Consider the following 20,519-nt stretch of genomic DNA (forward strand, 5'->3'; position numbering starts at 1 on the left):
CATATTGAGCCAACACTCTGAAAATGGTTTTAAAGTGAACTGGAACATCAGCAATGGAAGAAAAAAATGTTTCAAGTGTGCATGTTTCACAACTGGAAATAAACAGTTGTAGAGCTAGACCCGAGAGAACATCTCAAAAGTGCCAAGATTTATTGGTGCTGGCCAGATGGGACACAGTGACCTTTTCCAGTGCTTTATATTCTTACCTTCTCATCTAATTCCCATATGGCTGTTAAGAGATTTTTATGATTTCATAAAGAAAACTGGCTGGTATGGAGTCTCAGTTTCCAAATTTGTGGCACGCTCCCTGTGGATGGCTGGGCTTATATTTATGTGCCCAGTAATAATGGCTCATTATGTTGGAGGCCAGTTTCAGATTTCAACGTGTACAAGATGTGATCTCTCAATTGCACTTGCTGTTGGTTGACATGTAAAACAGTAAGCAGAAAGTGCAATCAAAGGATGAGGGTGTTGGCAAATTGGCTTAAAATTTTGTTGCAGGGATCGCACCACTTGTTGCTATGAGACAGCACACAGAAAGTAAAGCTTGAAAGGTTTGAGCCAAGATTTAATATTGCCTTTGATAGGGAAGAAATATACAAGAAACTGGTTGCAATGTGCTGTTTGCAACTCCAACACTTCACTGCTCTCATTGCAAATATTACATTCATTTGATAGTCAAAATGGGCCTTAGCCTTACCCAAGTTATACCGGGCATTGAAATAGTTTTCTTGTGCAACGATATCACCTTAAATAAAGTAGATAAGGTAAACTGCATCATTAAAAATATTAAATTAACTGCAAAACACGCTGAAATATCTGGAGACCATGCAAGGTGGAATATAAATGCAAGTTCTTTTTCCCCTATGGGAAAGACAAATCAAACTGGTGGCTCCTATTGAAGCTATTGTGATTTATATTGGCCACATTTGCCTTACGGTGAATTCTAGAATGAAAGCAAAATAATAGAACTTATTGACAAAGACCCATCAATAAGAACTCAAGCAAAAAACCCAATATTTTCATTTTGTTATCTTTTGCTACTTAATGCAAACTAAATTAATGTTTAATAGATTCAGCACACGTGGGCTCGAGAATGAATGAATGTTATAAGCAGGTGTCATACCCTATTGGACCATTGATCACTGTATGTATTTAAACTGAAAGAGAACACCTTGAAAAAGTGACCCAGGGCATTTCTCCAGACAATCTTCCTTTAATACAAAGTCAACATATCTACATACACAGTGGTTTTTATAACCAATTATATTTTCAGATATAAGTAACAGTTGTTCAAAAGCAATAATCACTTGGCCCTCAAACAAATGACAGTTCCTTTGTTTTTCAACATCCCATTAATTTGGCTGTCACACTGGTTAAGTCTGGCAACTTCCACAAGTTATTGAGTAAATTCATCACAGACGTTGACAAGGAACATGTTGGAATAATCCCAGGGTAGCAATCCTGATCCCCAGGCTAATTTCTGTTTATCCCAACATATCAGAGTTCCATTTTGGGGGCAAAATAAAGAAGGAAAGCGATCTTGATAAATGAAGCACATCCTTAAAATGGTACAAAGAAAGCTCTTTAAACATTCAGAATCCAATGATATATAACCAGTCACAAACATTTCTACAGTGAAAAAATAGACTGTCTTTAAACATAATATGAACAAATAAATGTATTTTAAATGCTTTTTTTTGTTTCTTTTAATTTGACTGATAATTTTTTTTGTTAAAAAAGAACAAATACACAATTAAAAAAAAGATTATGTTTGTCATATGTTACAAAACACAAAAGATTTTCAAGAAAACCGCTCACAAATTCAACCCCTTCTGTTTTGTCTCGGTCTCCTCGGCTCATCAAGTCATCATGGTTTAGTTTTTTTTTCTCCCTTGTGGATGCTGTGCATGCATTTCTTTGAAGTTATCCCATTCTTTAATTATGGTCTTCCTATTTGCAGTCCCAAGGCCAAGCAGTGAAAAATATCTTTTGTAATGCAGTCTATTTTTAGACATTTTATTGGAAGATTGGAAGGTGGAGTCAGGGTGGTGAGAGGATCTTGCCAGATCCTTCAGTTATTGGTCTATTGGTAGTTTTAATTTTGGACAGATTAATGGTGAATGACATTATCGAAGCATCACAGGGCTTTTCACTACATGATTCATACACCAACTATTAACTTTATAAAAGGATAATTATAAAGCTTACCTTATTAAAAAGTAGGGACCAAGCTTGAAGCTGAATTACATCTGGGATTTGCACTCAATACTTATGCAAAGTTAGATTTAAGCAAATACCACTCAGGATTAATTATTGCACTCAAAGAGAAGCCCAGACTGGCTGTTGATTGTAATGTTCCCTCAAAAACACAAAGACAATTGAAGTACAAGTTACTCTCTGCTAACTACAAATGACCTCTGCTGATCAGGAAGGTAGGATTATAGACTAAAGTGTAGGGAAGTTTAGGCAAATCAGCAAACCACATTTCGTTAGATGAGCATCAAACCTAATAGAAGAATATTTTATAACTTTGGAGAAGTGAAATTGTGGTATGATGAAGCACTAAAGAGAACCCATTCGTGTTAAACTTTGTTCCTTACTCAGTGTAACATTCACGGTGTTCGCAAATCACTCATTCCTGCTGAGGGTCATTCATTACAACAATGATACCATTCCCTTAAAGTGGCCACTTGCAACTGCTCTTTTAGTGGGCTAATTTAATTTAGTTGCTGTCAACAAATTCAAACTTACCTATTTCAAAAATGTAAAATGATGCAACAAGGTCTGCCATTCAAAATTGGCCCCTCTTTGAAAGGGAGATATTCTTTCCACTGCTGAACGTTTACAACAACACGATTATAAATAAGATCTGATTCTGTGTAAGATGAAATCGCAGCAAATCTGTACTTTGTCAAGAATGATGCCACCTGCCTAAGCACAGTAAAATGTGTCTTGGATAACTGGGTTTGCCCTCAAACCATGCCCTTTGGAAAGATACTGATAGAGGTGAGGGTAGTGAGACAAGTGATTATAATGTTAGCTGAAGGTCTGCATTGAGCTTGTGATGTTCAAAAACCCATTACAACAGTTAAGGATGTGGATTGTTTGTAGACGTACAGGACAATGACTTGGAGTGTTAATAAATAGGATGATCATTTCAAACGTGTCACAAAACAACAGCATTTATTTAATACTTGTATTATTCAGTAATATTAAGTTTCTTCAATCCAACAAAGAAAGGCACTATTCTTTCTTTCCCACTTTCTTCCCAAACAGTACATTTAGATTTGTTGCATTCTAATGCTTAGACAGGGAGATGAACAGATAACACAATTCTCTGAAGGGCTTTTCAACTTCACTGTTCTCAGGTGACATCTCTAGTAAAAGGAGGGAACGTCCTGTACTCCAAAGCTTTGAGTCCCTAACTTAGAGACTGTGGTGTATATGGATTGGTCGTCCGGAGGGCTTTGCGTCGTTAATTGTCTTTAGCAGCCCTCAGGATTGTACAAGTTCCAGAGAACACGTGGTGTTTTGTCCAGCCATCACATTCATAGTTTTGCTCTGATTATTAACATATGATTATGTTATGATCATGTTGTTATTATTTAAATAAGGGTGCTTCCTTAGGTATAACTCATTCCCCCCTCAACTTACTCATTTAGATGGTGCAATACTAGGTTTGTAATTATGAACAAGGGATGTTTTGGTGCTTCATGCTGGAATGTGTAAATGCAGTAGTTCTAATTTATTCTTTACTTTCCTTGTGTAACATTTTCAGTTATCTCCTTAGTGTCTCCTACATGCATGATCCCTTTCTTAAAACAAAAAGGCAAGCAAGAGGCTTTTCCCAGAACCCTGCTTTGATCAAATAGAAGATTTAACACACTTGTGGTACTACTGAATTTCCTGTTCCTCAGCTCCACTTCAGGTCCCTGACTCTCCCTGACTCTTCAGTTCATCATTTCGAGGATACATGTCCTCATGCCTTTGGCTGGCTCACTATTGCCCCCAGCTGGTCTCAGGTTTTCTATGATAAAGGTCAGAAAAGGTCAGGGGTCCTTAGCCACCCTCTGAAGATGAGCCCATAACAATCCAATGTTGACAGTGGTGATTCCTCAACTAGATACAGTTTCTTCACTATTGCAGCATTAAAATAATGGTAGGGATAGGAGACAATCATGGAGAGATCTAAAATAGATTCACAAGTGAATCTGATGTAGGGAGAAGGCACAGATGCAGACATGCATAGATGAGGTATGGCCCAGTGGGGACTGCCACAGGATAGAAAATAAAACTGCTACCTTTGATGACCACAGAGTAGCCAAAACTAATCAGAAGGGACATCTGCAAACGTGACTTTGTGAGCGATTACCTTTAATGCTGTTCCATAGCTTAGATTAATAAAAGGGATTTTAAGCAAGCAGAACTCTAATGATGTAACCAAAGACAGGATCCCATCTTTTCACGTTTTCCCTTCATTCACTTTCTGAATGACTTTTTGCTTGTCTGTCCTTAATATTTCATTAGATAGTCCACACAGGAGGAAATCCAGATCCATTTCACCACAGTTGAACACTTGAGGTAAGTAGGATGTGTCCATAATTAAAATGATCCCCCTCCCCAACAGACCAGGGTCCTTCTCCTCTTCTGGGTTACAACATTGAGTTCCCTTAGGGTCCATCCAAAATATCTTCCCCCGGCGGTGGTTAGAATTAAAGTACTTTTCAAGCACGCTATATGGCTCAGAAGAGGCGCTCCGTGTCCATTGTGGCCTGTTAGAGTTTGGTGATCAATGGCTTTTTACGTTGCATAATGATCAAAACTCCCAAGGTACTCCAACGCTGCTTGATAGCAGAACTGATACTCATCCTGAAAATATAGGAAAGGAAAATTCATCAAATTTAATGGTTTTTCAGTTCTCTGACTGAGACTAAAGACACAAATGCTTCTTGTAAAGAAGGGAAGTGTTAAATTTGCAAAACGCTTCTCAAATCCCTGAGAATGTCCAGGAGTGACTTGCAGCTCATGAATTACAGTCTACTAAATGGACATATTGCAACCAATGTCCATGCAGCAAGATCCCATCAAGCCAGCGAAGTAGGTGATTTGATTAACTGATTTGATGGCGTCGGTTGCGTACATCAGGAAAATTTCTTTTAAGTCTAAGATTCACTATTCACTAAGATTCACATTCTAGGGTGGAATGTTTTCATTGCTCTGTTTTAGTGTTTTCTTTGGGAGAGCTTGATACGAGAGTGACTAACATGCCACTCCCACCACCAAGAAAAGTCATTCACTCTCCCGCTGATCAGCTTATTGGGGGTTGACAGATGAATGTGGATGGCTTTCTCAATAAATCACAGACCATAGGACATTGGCAGCCTGGGTGGCTAGAAACTGCTAGCCATACAGAGGCTGGCAGCTTTTGGGTCCTAAAGCCCACCGATCCAGGCCTACTTCTCAGGGGATCCAGCAGTGAGAAGGGAAGCAATTTCACACCCTTCTTGCAAGGTGGAAACCACAAGAACTGGGCAATCAGGAGGGTCAGAGGTGAAGTCAGTGGGATGGCTTTCAGAGGCTAACCCCATGCTCCCCTTCTGTGACTCTGACTGCCTCCATATTGGAAGTCACCCCTACCTTATCCAGCAGGCAAATTCCCATTCTCTGCCAGTCTGCAAACTACCTACCGTTTTCGTCTGAACATGGACTGTCTTGCTCAGGACATAACTAGTGAATTGGTGAGGAGGGAATGACTTTCTCTCCACAGTATATCTCTTTCCAGGGCCAATGTTGCCAGTTATTTTCCCCTGTCTGCACCTTCAGACAGGAGAATGTCTCACCTGTAGGGTATTTCTTATGCTCTATTCCTCCAAAGTACTGGAAGCAACTCAACAATGAGCTGTGTAAGGGAGTGCATTCTTCTGTATGTGAAGCTGAACAAAACGTCTTTCACAAAGCATTTGTTAATTTGGGATGTGAACTGCAGAACAGAATAGAATCCCTACAGTATGGAAGCAGGCCATTCAGCCCACTGAATCCACAACAATCTTTTGAAGAGCATCCCACTCAATCCCTGTAACCCCTGCAGTTCCCATGGCGAATGCACCTACCCTGCACATCTTTGGACTGTGGGAGGAAACTGCAGCAGCTGGAGGAAACCCACGCAGACACAGGGAGAATGTGCAAACTCCACACAGACAGTCGCCCAAAGCTGGAATCAAACACAGGTCCCTGGCGCTGTGAGGCAGCATGCTAATCTCTGAGCCACGATGCCGCCCACAAATATAACGCAATGCTGTCTCAGTTTCAACCGGTCCTCATTACCTGTGTGACTGATACTAGTAGCATGAGCTCAGCAGAAATTCTTCTTTAACAAGTGAAGGGAATTGTTCACTTTGCTTAACTGACATCTTTGAACTGTTACAATAAGTTGTTTCCTTTTGACCCCTTTTATCTAAGGGCTGGATTTGGGGTTACTTTTCATGAGGTGGTGATGGTTACGAAGAGGGCATATTCCCCACTTGCCTGGACTGAAACCCAGCTGTCCCTCAGTGATACTCCCCTGGGACCAGCCTTAATAGATTCAGTGTGGGACTTCCAGCCAACCCTCCGGGAGGAGATTCTGCACACAAAAACAGCCAGTCAGTCTGGTTCATTGTTTGGCAGCTCTACAGGTCCAGGAATGCCAAAATGGGGTCCAAGTAAACTCCAAAGTAGTATGGAGAAGCATTGCTACAGCTCTTCACAGCATCGGTAAGATCACTGTGTAGTTTTGGTTTCCTTAATGTAGGAAGAGATACGCATTAGAAGGAGTTCAGAGAGCGTGTGGATTCCTTGGATATTTTGCTGCCCTAATGAAACTTGATTGATTGGTCTGGGTCTATATTTATTGGAGTTTAGAAGAATGAAAGGAAATCTCATTTAAAGACATAAAATTCTGGAGGGCAGATGCTATGAGAACATTTCCTCTCGTGGGGAAATCTAGGACGAGGGAAGGCAGATTAAAAATAAGGCACTCCCAATTCTGACAGAGATGACGAGGAAGTATTTCTCTCAGAGGATCTATAGTTTGGAATCCTCTTCCCTAGCGAGCCATTCTAACCTTTTGATAGGAGTTTGGCTGAGGACACTACCATGAGGATCTCCTGCAGAAATGCCCTACAGCTGAGGTGACTGACCTCCAACCATCACAACATCTTCCTTTGGGCATGGTATGCCTCTAACCTTCTCCCTGATTCCCATTGGCTCCAGTTTTGCTGAGGCTCCTTGATGCTAAACCCAGTCAAATGCTGCTTCGATGTCATGGGCAATCACCCTCACTTCTCCTGCTGAATGGCAGGAGAGGCTTGATGGACCAAATGGTCTACAGCTGTTCTTCTTTCTTATGAACTTACGATATTCAGCTCACCTCTTGTTTATAACCTGATTGAGATAGCCTTCAAATGATGGACAGGTTGTCACTCACTCCTGTCTGGCACTGCTTTCAACTTTTTTTAAAGAGAGCTCCTTTACAAACTGTCACTGGTACACTGGCCACTTCATAGCTTTGAAGCCCAGTATGACAGAGTCTCCAACAGTGGTTTTCTCTGGAATTATGTGCGGGACACTGGAGCAGCATTGCTCTACATCTCATTCACAATTAATAACACTCTCTTGTGCAACTCGGATTTTTCACAATTCCTAGGATGATTTTACATGGACAAGCACGCCTTTGTGGAAGGCAATGGAGCCCATGAATCCCATACTTGGTTGGAAAGAACTCAGGTACCTCAATGTTTTTATAATTGATTGCCGATTGATTCAAAGTTGCTTAATTCAAGCTATCCGAAAATTGATTTTTTTAAAGCAATTTCCACTTTTCTGTGTTAGTTATCTTGCGCTATACAGATTATTAGATAATTAATTTTTATTGCAGCTGTCGAATTGTCAGGCATAGATTTATCTAGTTTGTTTAGCCAGCTCATCAGATAAACTGATGAACTACCAACCTAAAACTGTGAGAGGCGGATCACATTTGGGCTTTTAACATTCCACAAGCAGCTGAATTCTTGTGCAGGGGAACACAACTGTAAAGCAGAGAGCTAATGTTAAAGGTCCATAGAACATTGCTTAGACCACATGTGGAGTCCTGTGCCTAATCTGTTGTTTGTGTTACACGACAGACATAGAAGCGCTGTCCTTACCTCTGTCTGTACCATAGCAGGCCGCTGTGTTCGGAGCATCTTGACAGTCTGGAAGATGTCCACAACTCCCTCGTACCTCATCCTTTCCAAGACAATGCTGAGTGTAATAAAAACTCCAGTCCTCCCAACTCCAGCACTAGTAAAATGAAGGATTTCACATTAGATAGTACAAATCAGAGACCAAGTTATTATGTACTCCATAAGAAGTTAAGCTCCTGCAGTGAAACATGAACCTGCCCATTGTGAGATGAGTGTACGACCAACTCAGCTCCACTGATAGTGAACAGCATTCCAGCCATACTTCACATCTCAAAAAACATTTATTTCAGCAAGCTTTAAAGGATATTGCTTCTTGAAATACAGCATCCATCACTTACCTGCAATGAACTGAGATAGGACCATCTTGGCCAAACTGTTCCTTGGTTTTATGCACTTGCCCTATGAAGTCAATGAAACCCTCTCCGGATTTTGGCACTCCTTGCTCTGGCCAGTCCGTGAATTGGAACTGCCGGACAGTTCGTGACTGGCCATCCTGGGGGAAAGAACGACCACGTTAAGAACATAGAACAGTACAGCACAGTACAGGCCCTTCGGCCCACGATGTTGTGCCGAACTTTTACCCTAAACCTAAGGTCTATCTACCCTCCACCCCTACCTTATACTATCATCCACGTGCCTATCTAATAGCCGCTTAAATGCCCCTAATGAGGCCGACTCCACTACCCTCTCTGGCAATGCATTCCATGCCCCGACCACTCTCTGAATAAAGAACCTACCTCTGACGTCTCCCCTATATCTACCTCCACTCACTTTAAAACTATGCCCCCTTATAATAGCTACCTCCACCCTAGGAAAAAGTCTCTGGCTATCCACTCTTTCTATATCTCTGATCATTTTGTACACCTCTATCAAGTCACCTCTCATCCTTCGTCGTTCTAAAGAGAAAAGCCCTAGCTCTCTCAACCTCTCCTTGTGAGACCTTCCCTCCATTCCGGGCAACATCCTGGTAAATCTCCTCTGCACCTTTTCCAATGCTTCCACATCTTTCCTGTAATGAGGCAGTTACAGGATTAAACCTTGGATAGTGAGCACTTCCCCCCACTTATTAAAGTATCTTATCGATAATGCAACAGTCTATGAGCAGGCAACTCCTTTTAACCCTTTCTACCAAATTTGGATTTGAAGAACCAAAATTTCCAGAAGACATGGTCCTAATGTTCTTCTGTCACAGCGAAGTTTGGTCTCTCTGTGCGCTTAGACATGTACAGGATTCAAATGGAGGCCAGACAGGTGTGATGCTCTGTCTGTTAGAAATACACAACATATTGCATGTTGAGCGTAGGCAGTCTTGAATTAGATCTCCACGAACCTACAGTTCAAAACTACCTTCAATCAGGCACAGAATTAGAAAGAAAGGAGTATGTTATTATTTTATCCTTTCAAGTGAATGAGTACATAGCAATCCTTCAGCACTGCACCGAGGCGTCCGATTAGATGAAATCTCCTTTGTGAAGTTGGAGTTCACGGTCTTCTGTTTCAGGGGCAGGAATGTTATTGCTAAACCAAGAATAACACAATCTACTGAAATCTCTACATTCTGATCTCTCCCTGTACCTCTAAATGCATTCCTTTAACGTTTTTGCAAATTCTTCTTAAATGTCGCGATTGATTCAGCTTCACCAGCTACTTGTGGTCAAACATTCCATATTCTAATAAACCTTTCGCGCAAAGTCCCTTCTAGCCCCTGACTAATAGTCGGTCTGCCCGTTTTTCTTTCTCAATTGTGTTGTTTCTTCCTGGGACACAGAAAATTGGGTGGACTAGTGGACCCGTCGTTGTAATAGCTTTACATCTTGCATTGCTACATTTCTAAACATCCAGCACTCCTTGTAGCACCCTGGGGATGGAAGGACAAAGGGATTAAGGGAATCTGCTTGATGGAACTTTGCAGTGAAGACTGTCAAGTCTTGTCTCCCAAGCATATCATGGAAACTAATCATTCCTGTGACTCTTTCCTTCTGACAACAACTGGGTGGCCCAGAGCAGTGAAAAATGTCCCTGTGTTCTGGTTCATTGCTTTGCGATGGAGTCAAATCCTCCTGGAGAATTGCAATAACTTGGCGGCAACAAGACTGGGAGTGAGCGGGCAGGTGAAAAGCTGGAGTGAATGATGAGTGTTTGGAGCAATTTGATAATGTAAATTTGAATGAGTACCCTTCTGGGGAATCCTTTGCAAACCTATCAAAAATTTCACCACGTTTGAAAACGTTCTGCTCATTAAAACGGAAGTTTCTTGATAGACTCAGAACATGGCTGAGTATGAACATCTCATGAGTTATCACACAATGCACCAATTGTAATGTGTGCAGGTATTTCCTAATCAACCTGTTGACTGCCTGCTTCATGGGCTGTTTACGTGCCTGCAAATGGAACAACTTAGGTCACAATAAAGTCGGAATCAATTCTCTCATTAGTTTGTAGCGTTCACTAGAAGTTGCCAATGTTAACACCTATCGGTATTCTAATTTAGGAATTAATCATAATGGACGTTAGTGCACCAATAGCAGTCCTTCCTAAACTTCCATGTCCACCCAATTAAAAGAGGGACAGACACAAATGTACATTCAGATGGAGCTGAGTTGTCTATGCCTCAGGAGATAGTCAAGGCTCTCGAGCCACAATTAACCCACCTTAAAGCTACAGGTAATTCCTGATTGAGGAAAAGTGGGCAGCACTCAATATTTCATTCATAACATCCTCAGAGAAAATGTATGCAGTCATTTTCACCCCCTGATTAACAGAGATATCAATTTGCTTGTGGTTGTGTCATAATTATTATAATTGTAAAATATGTTATTTGTAAACATACAGAAATTGAATGGAAGCCAGCACAGGTTAGTTCCATTCTTCTGAATTCCATATAAAATAGGAATTAGAAAGGATTTAATTGGGTGAAATTTCAGTGACAGGAAGAGACTTTTGGAATCCTATAAAATGACAATGAATGGGAAACATTTTGATTGACTGAAATCCCAGCTTTGGGCACTTTTCTGGAGCAGCTTGAGTCTAATGTTCTTCAGTCAAACACATTGCTGCCCTGACTCAAGTGCATCACTTGTTTGAATGAGAAGGTTGTGGGCTTAAGCCCTCTTCCAGCATCTCAAGCCCATGTCCAAGCTGTCAGTTCACTGAGGGAGTGCTGCACTATTGGAGATGCGAACTTTTAAAACAAACAGTATATAGAGGCCTTGTCCGCTGGCACGGCATTATCCTATTGCATTACTTTTAGATGAGTTGGGTAATTTTACCTGCTGTCCTGGTCAATATTTATCTCTCAGCCAACATGAACAAAATATATTATCCAGCCATGTATCACACACTGTTGCTAATCAGACTTTGCCAAAGTTGCCTAGAGTGTTTGCCATATTTCATTAGTGTTCCATCATTTCAAATGAAGTTTGGAACTTACTGAGATCATGAAAGAGGTTCAGTAAGTGCAGGTCCTTTCCTCGATTCTATTTTCAAATTAAGCAAAAATAAATTGCAGACAGAATCGGTGTACAACGAGTTCATCATGTCAGCCATGCTTTGCAGAACATGTTGCCATGGCAACACAGTCCCGGAATGCAAACTGCATCTGCCAATCACATACGGTATTCCAATTCTACAGAGGTTACCGCTGTCATGTTTGATATTGGAATAGAAATTTGGAATGGAATTGAATACGACTTGAAGGGACCAAAATTCAAAGCTCTAGGGTTAACAGCACCAGGAAATAATTTTTAAGAGTCCTCAAAGATTCTTTGCAACCAACTCTACTGCATTAGCACTGATCTGACACACAATCCTAGATTTTCAAGTCTCCATCCATTTCAGAATGGAGGTGGGGAGTAGGAAGGGGACATTTTAAAATAACAGACATTAGCAGCTCCCCCATTCCCATTCGCCAATTCCAGTTGTGCCATCTTTATAGTGCTCTGGGAAAAGAAGGTGAGTAGGAAGCATGTGTTCAATCCTGCCCTTGTCTACTCCAATCTGAGACCAAGCACTTTAGACACCCAGCTATTTTGATGGTGTTGGGCCTGTTTCAGTAGGAAACCAGAGCCTGTCAGGATAACCATGAAGCACAGGGAGACTGAAAGAAGCAGCCTCCTGTTCTTAGAATCCTGTCACCGAAAGACTTTAAAAATACTGTAAAATCTGTTACTTCAGTTTTAAAGTTACATTCTGTATTGTAATGTAGGTATGTTTTTACTGAAGTAATTAATTATAAGGCTCAGTTCTGCAAACATAAGTTGACCAGTGCATCAATCAGCCCTGTGTAAGTGTTGAGGTGCAATTTTACCCAAAGGAAAAGGAGCTCTTATGCATTCTAAACTGAAAAAAACATACTTCGGATCACTACTATAATGATCTGAAGGGATTTAAATGCACAGCATTCTTTTAAAATAAAGAAGCCATCCGAAACTTTCACTGAGAGGAAATGTAACACACTGGCTCCTGAAATGCTTTGATGCACAGATCATACTATGTAGCTTGGAAATTAAGGCCAACTAGCTGTTTTTACTTTCAACAGACCCCATTTTTGCATTTTCCAGGGTTTGATAGCTGAGTCCATTATGAATACTTGACTAAGATTTGAAAGCTCCAGAGCAATGTATCTCAACGGTGTGTGGCATTCACATTTTGTTTGATAGTTTTAAGATCTTATTGGAGGATCACCTGTCATTGATGTGGTAATTGAAAGAGATACTTGTTTTTCCAATGGATTGACCAATTAAAGAGTTTAATTTCCTGAATGGGATTTGTTTCAGTATGATCCGTGGTTGAGTGACAGCTTTATTAAAACGTTGGAGGTTTGGATTTACTTCCTCTCCATTTCAAAGGCATAGTGCCTGTTATCATCACAAAGTGGATACTGGCTGAGTGGTTTTGGAGGATGTAGGGGTCACGGAGGTGAGATGAAGAATGTTCATGGGCATGTTTGGGCATATGAAATAATTTCTAATGCCCTATTTATACTTCTCTCTGTTTTCAAATTATTTTGGAACTGGGCTTTATTAATCAAGTGATCTCATGCAGAGAATTTGTTAGTATTTCTCTTTATAGCTGCTTGGGGTAATTTGAAGTATTGATGGCCAATTCTGTTGAGCTCAGTATAACATTTAATGTTCTTAATAGTAGTTAAGAGCCTATTTAGTGCCTAATTTATATACTTTATTTCCATTTCATTGATGTGCTCACATTCCTATTCTTCTGCTGATGGTGTGGGTCTTAGCTGGATTCAGAGACCATAGGGGGCGGGGTATCTCCCACCATCTGGTCGACATGTGCTGGGATATTCAGCTATGGCTTGTTATCAGAATGATATGTCGCCCTTTGCAACATAATTGAATAGGAATCAGGAGCCAATTTGATCCATTTAGATCTCCCTTGACCGGGCATATCATGTTCAGTTGTAATAGTCCTGCTGGTAGGCCGACTGATAGCAGTTAACTCAACCAATCAGGAACAGAATTTGGATCTTTGTTTGGGCTGTGCCATTCTACACCTGGCAGGTTACCTATCAATTCAGCCATCAGAAGGACCAAAATTCATGTTTCTAGTAGCGGTTGCAGATCTATCTTTATTTTTATCACTCATTCTCCCCATCAATTAAAGCACTCCACTCTGCAGCAATGTAAAGCTCAGAAGTACAGACATCAGTGGGGCTTCTCAAAGAAGGATTCAATAGTATAACATCATGTCCCTTTGAAATAACCTGGATTGCTCTGAAATGTAGTGCCTGCTGTTTTACAAACATTAGTACAAAGGAAGATCCCAGAAAGATCTGAGAGTTGAATAATCTGGTATCTGTTGGCAGTGGTTGAGTGAAGAATGCTGCCTGAAGCTGTGGTCTTCTTCATTTTCTGAGCGTTGGTTTGATATTCACCCCACGACCCAACAGGACACTTTAATCATGTTCTGAGCTGCAAATCCACACTCGTCTCAATCTCCGTGGCTACCAGTTTGAAACAAACAGGCTATGATCAAATAGAGAAAAGACTTCAAACCTAATGCCTGAATCCATACTTCCAAGAATGAAGAACAGCAGAACAAGTACCATTTTAAATCCAAGATTCAAGAGCCAAACTCAGAAGAGTATACGTTGATAGTTTATCCTAGATTTTCTGATGATGGTAACCTGTTTATGTTGAATACTATGAGTATTGAAACATCATGGATTGAATAATTTGTATGGGTGTTGAAACAACAGTGTGGAAATTCCAGCTCTTCGTGAACATCCTTGTAAAATTCCTTTAAATCTTGATTCCCAGGTACAATCCCACCTAAACCTTGGGCTATGGTAAAACCCTATCTGTATCCAGGTCCTTGGGTAAACACTCTGCATCAATTATCTGAATTCGAGCCGTTGGACTAAAACTTTCCCAACAATCCTACTAAATCCAGTCCCTTGGAAATCCACAGCTTTGCATATAAAATGAATCTTTGTTCATCATGGTGAATAATTTCATGCTGCTAATTTTTGCTCACAATAAAATGACTGAACTAAGTTAATCCCAGGCTCAACTTTAGTTATTAAGTTAGTGCTTCCCCTGTGTGACCCCACTTCAATGCCTCTGATTTTGTGCGACCTCACAGTGAAAAGGGGATGGTAGTGGGTGGTTGTAGAAGGTCCTAGATGATGAGTGGGAAATGGGTAGATTGCTGAGAGGCAGGAGGCTTCAGCTGATGAGGGATTGGGTGTGGTGGGTTCTTTAGATCTTGACCGAAGGGGTTAAGGAACAGGAGTTGAGTGCTGGTGGAGTTGATAAAAAGCCAGGGTTTCTTCAACAAAAACACACAACTATCTTTTCAGGGACAGCAGTGATTTGGCCTTAGAGAGCAATCATAGAGGCATACAACACTGAAATACAATCTTCGGCCCAACCAGTCCATGCTGACCATAGTCTCCCAAACTAAACTAGTCCCACCTGCCTGCTCCTGGCCCATTTCCCTCCAAACCTTTCCTATTCATGTACTTATCTAAATGTCTTTTAAACATTGTAACTGTGCTCACACCTACACTTCCTCAAGAAAGTCATTCCACATACGAATCACCCTTCTATGTAAAAAAAAAATTGGCTCACATGTCTTTTTTTAAATCTCTCTCTCCTCTCACTTTAAAATTATGCCCCCGATCTTGAAATCCCCCATCCTAGGGTAAAGACACCCACCATAACACTATCTATACCTTTCATGATTTTATAAACTTCTATAAGGTCACTTCTCAACCTCCTACGCTCCAGTGAAAGAAGTCCCAGTCTATTCAACCTTTCTTTATAACCCAAACCTTCCATATCTGGCAACATCCTGGTAATTCTCTTCTGAACCCTCTCCAGCTTAGTAACATCCTTCCTACAACAGGGCGACCAGAACTGGACACAGTTCTCCAGAACAGCCCTCAATGTCCTGTAAACCTCAACATGACTTCCCAACTCCTATACTCAAAGGACTGAGCAATGAAGTCAAGTGGCCATTTGGCTATGCCTACTAATAACCACCTGAAATCAATACAATGATTTAAAGCAGCCTCGAAGCTTTTAGCATTCAGTCTGAGCTTCACTGCAATTACAGCTTTCTTGGATCTCTCAGCCTCAAAATCTTTCCTTACCGCCTCACAGAGCCCTTTACTCAGTGTTGTCAATGTTCTCTGTTTCATGTGCAATGTATTGATGCTGTGCTATTGTTTGAGACTCCTCACAGTGATAGACAATGAATTCTATTTATCCTGTTTATGTAGTCCTTTGTTACACTGTGGGCCTAAAGCTCAAATCACTCTTCCTCTTGCAGCACAGTGGTTTTGCTCTTTGGGCAATTTTGCACCAGCAGCAACCTACAAATGGAATGAACTTTGCAAACTGGTTCAAAAATCAGTGAATCATTTATAACAACATACTGTTTTGCATGTGCTACTGTTTTAAATAAGAAGCCCAGAAATGGAAGGATTAATCTTCTTCATTTCAGGAAAAACTTCCCTTTGAAGATCAACTTCGTTCGGTTTTATTATTTATTCCTGTTCTGTAAGATTTTGTTTGGGTTTTGACAGGCATGGCTGTGCTGATAAATCTACCTGTTAAGGGTATGGGAATCATTGAGAAAATAGACCGGCTGGCACAGGATAATAGTGCTGACATATTGACACTATACACAACTTCTTTTTCTACACATTTATACAATTGATGGGAATGTCAACAGTGAAACTGTGCCTTTCAGGAGATGTGCTCCAATTATTGACAGAAGAGAGTGAGCAGAACAAGGAAGTTTTTGAAAAAGCACATTTAGGAGGAAAGTTCCAGGGAAGACTTATATACCAGAGGAAATGCAGGTCACTTGCATTTCGCTCATGTCAATGGAAAGAAGTTATAACGGACAAGTCATAAAGGTGTCTTTGTTACATGAGGTCAGTCTGATTTTCATTGTGTACCATACTGAAATAGATGTTTTCGCTATTCTTATCAAGAACCATAAAAATGTGGAACTGGTTCTCTCTCAATATTCCTTTCCTCCTATAACCTTGACACGTTTGAAACTAAAGCTTGGTGTGTTCTTGGTATCCCAGTGGCCTCTATTACTCTTCTCAACCTTCCTGGAGTGGGTGCTGTTGATACCAAGACGGCCACTAGCTGCCTGCACTTGATGGCAAGCGATGTCACAGAGCCCTCACCCCCTCCCACCCTGGTCCCACTGCCCATCTTGTTGATTGCACCGTCCCCCACCCCACCTCGCTGCCAGCCACATCCCCCATCGTTCCCCTCACTTCCCAGCTTCGTCACCTTGTTTAGGAAGTGGAAAAATGAGTGAGGCACAAAGAGCTTTTCTGGAGAATTCCTCTCAGTCAACAGTTTTCAAGCTCATTTCAGGAGCACCAGGATGCTACATGAAATAAAATATGAAGTTGTGTGTTGTCGATGGCCATGACATCAAAAGGCCTATTTGTCTCTAAGGCGACTCTCTGCAGTTGCAATGGCAACAATTGCAGCCTTTCTTAAATAAAAATTGAACTGGCCTATTTATGGGGAGTGCTGATATTCTCCTTGAGTTATTTTTGTGGCCTTTGTTCTAACTTAAAACATACTGCTTCATTACTTCAATTTATTGACATAAATCTTTAAAAATCTTTTTTGACAAGACAAAGCTTCTTATTTGAGACGTGGTCCTTTGATCATCTCCAGCATTTCAGCACTGCAGACTTTATTCTCTTCAGTTTAACATCAGTTACCTTCTTATGTAAAGCCGCAATCCAATTACCTTATAATTACAAGATAGTTTGTACTAACTTCCCTTTTGGGGCTTGGTAGCACTGCAAAGTAAGGCCAACTGTGCTGGTTTAATTCTCGTCCTGGTTGAGGCCACCAAGAAGGCCCCGCCTTCTCAGGCTCATCCCAGGCACGAGGCACGGTGACCCTCAGGTTAAACTCACTGCCAGTCGTCTCTCTTTCTCACTAATGAGAGAGCAGCCTAGGGTCCCCTGGGACTATGGCGACTTGCACTTTCATTTTGAAGTTCCCACAGTACAGCAAAACACAACACAGAAACAGTTCCATTTCAGACTGAATCAACACAGTGTGGAGCTGGAGGAACACAGCAGGCCAAGCAACATCAGAGGAGTAGGAAAGTCGATGTTTCATCAGGACTGGCTGATGGGTGTAAACCCAAAATGTCAACTTTCCTGCTCCTCTGATGCTGCCTGATCTGCTGTGTTTCTCCAACTTCACACTGTATTGACTCTGACTCCAGCATCTGCGGTTCTTGCAATCTCCATTTCAGTCTGACTGTTCACTGCTGATGCTGATGTTACACGAGACTCCTCTCCCACCTGAGTATATCACAACCAATCAGCATATCTGTCTATTTCTTTCTCCCTTGTATCTTTTCTCATTTATCTAACTTCCCATTAAATACAAGAGCTGGATGTATATTTGAAAAGGATGAAGTTAGAGGGCAACGGTATGGGACTTGCTGGATAGCTGGTACAGACATAATGGGTCGAATGGCCTCTTTCTGTACTGTAAAATTCTATGATTCCATGACTCTGACCTAATTACATGTGGTTCCACATTCAAACCACTCTTGGAGCTTTCCTGAGTTAGTTATTCTCCACATTTCAAATTATTGGATAATTTAATTGATTTTTAACACAAAGGACGATGTTGAAGTTAGAGAACAGTGTTTTCAGTGCTCCCATTCTTTCAGGTCTTTCTAGGCCCCTCACTTCCTCAATCTTGTTTTGAATTCATCCCTTGTTATACAGCAAATTTAACTCATTAATTCCCAGGATCTCAGAAACTCCCTACCTGATTCAATCTGTTTCCTTCACTCTAAAAGCAGTTAAAACAGGAGCTAGGAGTCACTTAATTATGACTTCTCAACCACCCCCAATACCACTTTTCTTGACCTGGGTGGTCCCTGCTGCATGGCATTTGACCATGATTGATAAGCAGGCGAGCACGGTGTGTGGGATCAGTGCTCTTTCACCTCTGAGCCCTGACTTTGAATTCAGTCCTGGCTTCACCAATAGAGGGGCTGAGCACTGCCCTTTCACCCAAGGAACGGGCATGTCTGGATGAGCTGGTTAGGTGCCAGCATCTTATTACAGAGGGACAGTACAGTAGATCAGAACTGGGGCTTGATAGTGGCCTCTATTTAGTGATGACAGCTATTTTTATCCTGATGACTGCTAAGAGTCCTTAATCAAAATACAAACGAGATTCTCAAACACAGAAACTGTCATTTGGTGCGGTAAAAAGAGATTTCTCTTCCACGATGCAGAGTGCATTGCCCTGCCATCTGAGAAACCTCTCAGATTAGATTCAATTTAAGCACACAGCAGTAAAACACCTGAGGCAAAAACTAAATGTAATCACAGTCAGATCCTAGTCCTGATGGTTATCTCTCAATGATTATTTTTCAATACAGCATATTACCCATAAATTGGTTATTCTTAATACTTGTTATTTCCTTCAACAGATCTTACTGTCAACTGGCCAAAATATCTGCATTTTGGAGCTGCAGTATTTTCAAATGAATTGAAGAAGTTTGTGAGTGTGTGTAAGGTAATGTGTATGTGAATAGTGAGAGTGTGTGTGTATGTGTGTACATGTGAGTGACTGTGTGTGTGTGTATGTATATGTGTGTGCATGCATGAATGTATGAGAGTGAGAATGTGTGTGTGTGAATGTGTATATATGAGTGAGTGTGTGTGTGTGTTAGTGAATGTGTTTGCATGTGTGAATGTGTGTATGCGTGAGTGAGTGTGAATGTTTGTATGGGTGCACGTGTGTGTGTGCGCGTGTGTGTGCGTGCGTTTGTGTGTGTGTCTGTGCGTGTGTAGGTATGTGTTGGTGTACGGGTGCATGCAAGTCTGAGAGTGTATGCGTGTTTTCAAGAAAAACAATATGCTTTATTGAACCTTTCACAACATCAGGGTCCCAAAGCACTTTACAACCAAAACAGTTCTGTAGTTTAGTCACTGTATTACAGGAAACACAGCAAGAAATTTGTGTAAAGTCCCCCAAACTAATCAGATAATGTAAGTCTGTAATCTCTGGAGTCTTAAAAAATGAGGTGATCTCATTGAAACTTACAAAATTTTTACAGGGCATGACAGGCTGAATGTATCTGGGGTGTTTCTGCTGGTGGGTGAGCCTAGAACCAAGGGACAGAGTCTCAGGATAAGGGGCAAGCCATTTAAGAATAAGATGAAGAGGTATTTCTTCACTCAATGTGGTAATCTTCAGAATTCCAACAAAGGGCTGTAGAAGCTCAATCATTGAGCATGTTCAAGACAGAAATCAATGGATTCCTGGAGATTAATGACTTCAAGGGATATGGGGATAGCGTGGGAAAGTTGTATCTGAGACAAATGATCAACCATGATCGCATTAAATGGCAGGGCAGGCTCAACGTGCGTGTGCCTGTCTCTGTACACCTATCTGTGTGTGTGTGTGTGCCTGCACCTGTGTCTGTGAAACCAGGCCCCTCAGTCCATCAAGTTAAACAACAGTAGTCAGCTCGCTTTCCTAATGAAGTCGCCCACAAACACGGCTTAAACACAAAATAAATGGCAAAACAAAGTTGGTTTTAAAATATTCAAGCCTTACAGTAGCAATAGCATGACGCTGTCAAGTCAGATAGAGAGAGCTCTGAGAAATGTGGACTTGCCCAGTCTGGCACAGATCAAAATGGGGCAAGTTCCATTTCCTAGCACCATCAGTCATCCCTTACTTCATGTGGTGTAGGGACATTTCAAAACACTCCCAGCACGAGTCCCCACCCTCCCTAACACTCGCA

At 41.2% G+C, this 20,519-nt stretch overlaps 1 protein-coding gene across 12 annotated transcripts in view; it reads right to left on the reverse strand.

The window, feature by feature from the left end:
• Window positions 1–1,163: 1,163 nt before the first annotated feature.
• LOC109930527 (receptor-type tyrosine-protein phosphatase delta-like) overlaps window positions 1,164–20,519 on the reverse strand; it is a 458,059-nt gene continuing 438,703 nt past the window's right edge. For all 12 annotated transcript variants that reach the window (XM_048614046.1, XM_048614043.1, XM_048614048.1 and 9 more), the window contains 3 exons: window positions 8,564–8,718; window positions 8,187–8,322; window positions 1,164–4,872 (listed from right to left, as the gene is read on the reverse strand). In XM_048614046.1, the coding sequence (XP_048470003.1) occupies window positions 4,804–4,872; window positions 8,187–8,322; window positions 8,564–8,718 (360 nt within the window). In that variant the 3' untranslated portion in view covers window positions 1,164–4,803. The remainder of the gene's footprint in view (window positions 4,873–8,186; window positions 8,323–8,563; window positions 8,719–20,519) is intronic.

The sequence above is a fragment of the Rhincodon typus genome, chromosome 29 (assembly GCF_021869965.1).
Source record: "Rhincodon typus isolate 14 chromosome 29, sRhiTyp1.1, whole genome shotgun sequence".
Lineage (NCBI taxonomy): Eukaryota > Metazoa > Chordata > Chondrichthyes > Orectolobiformes > Rhincodontidae > Rhincodon > Rhincodon typus.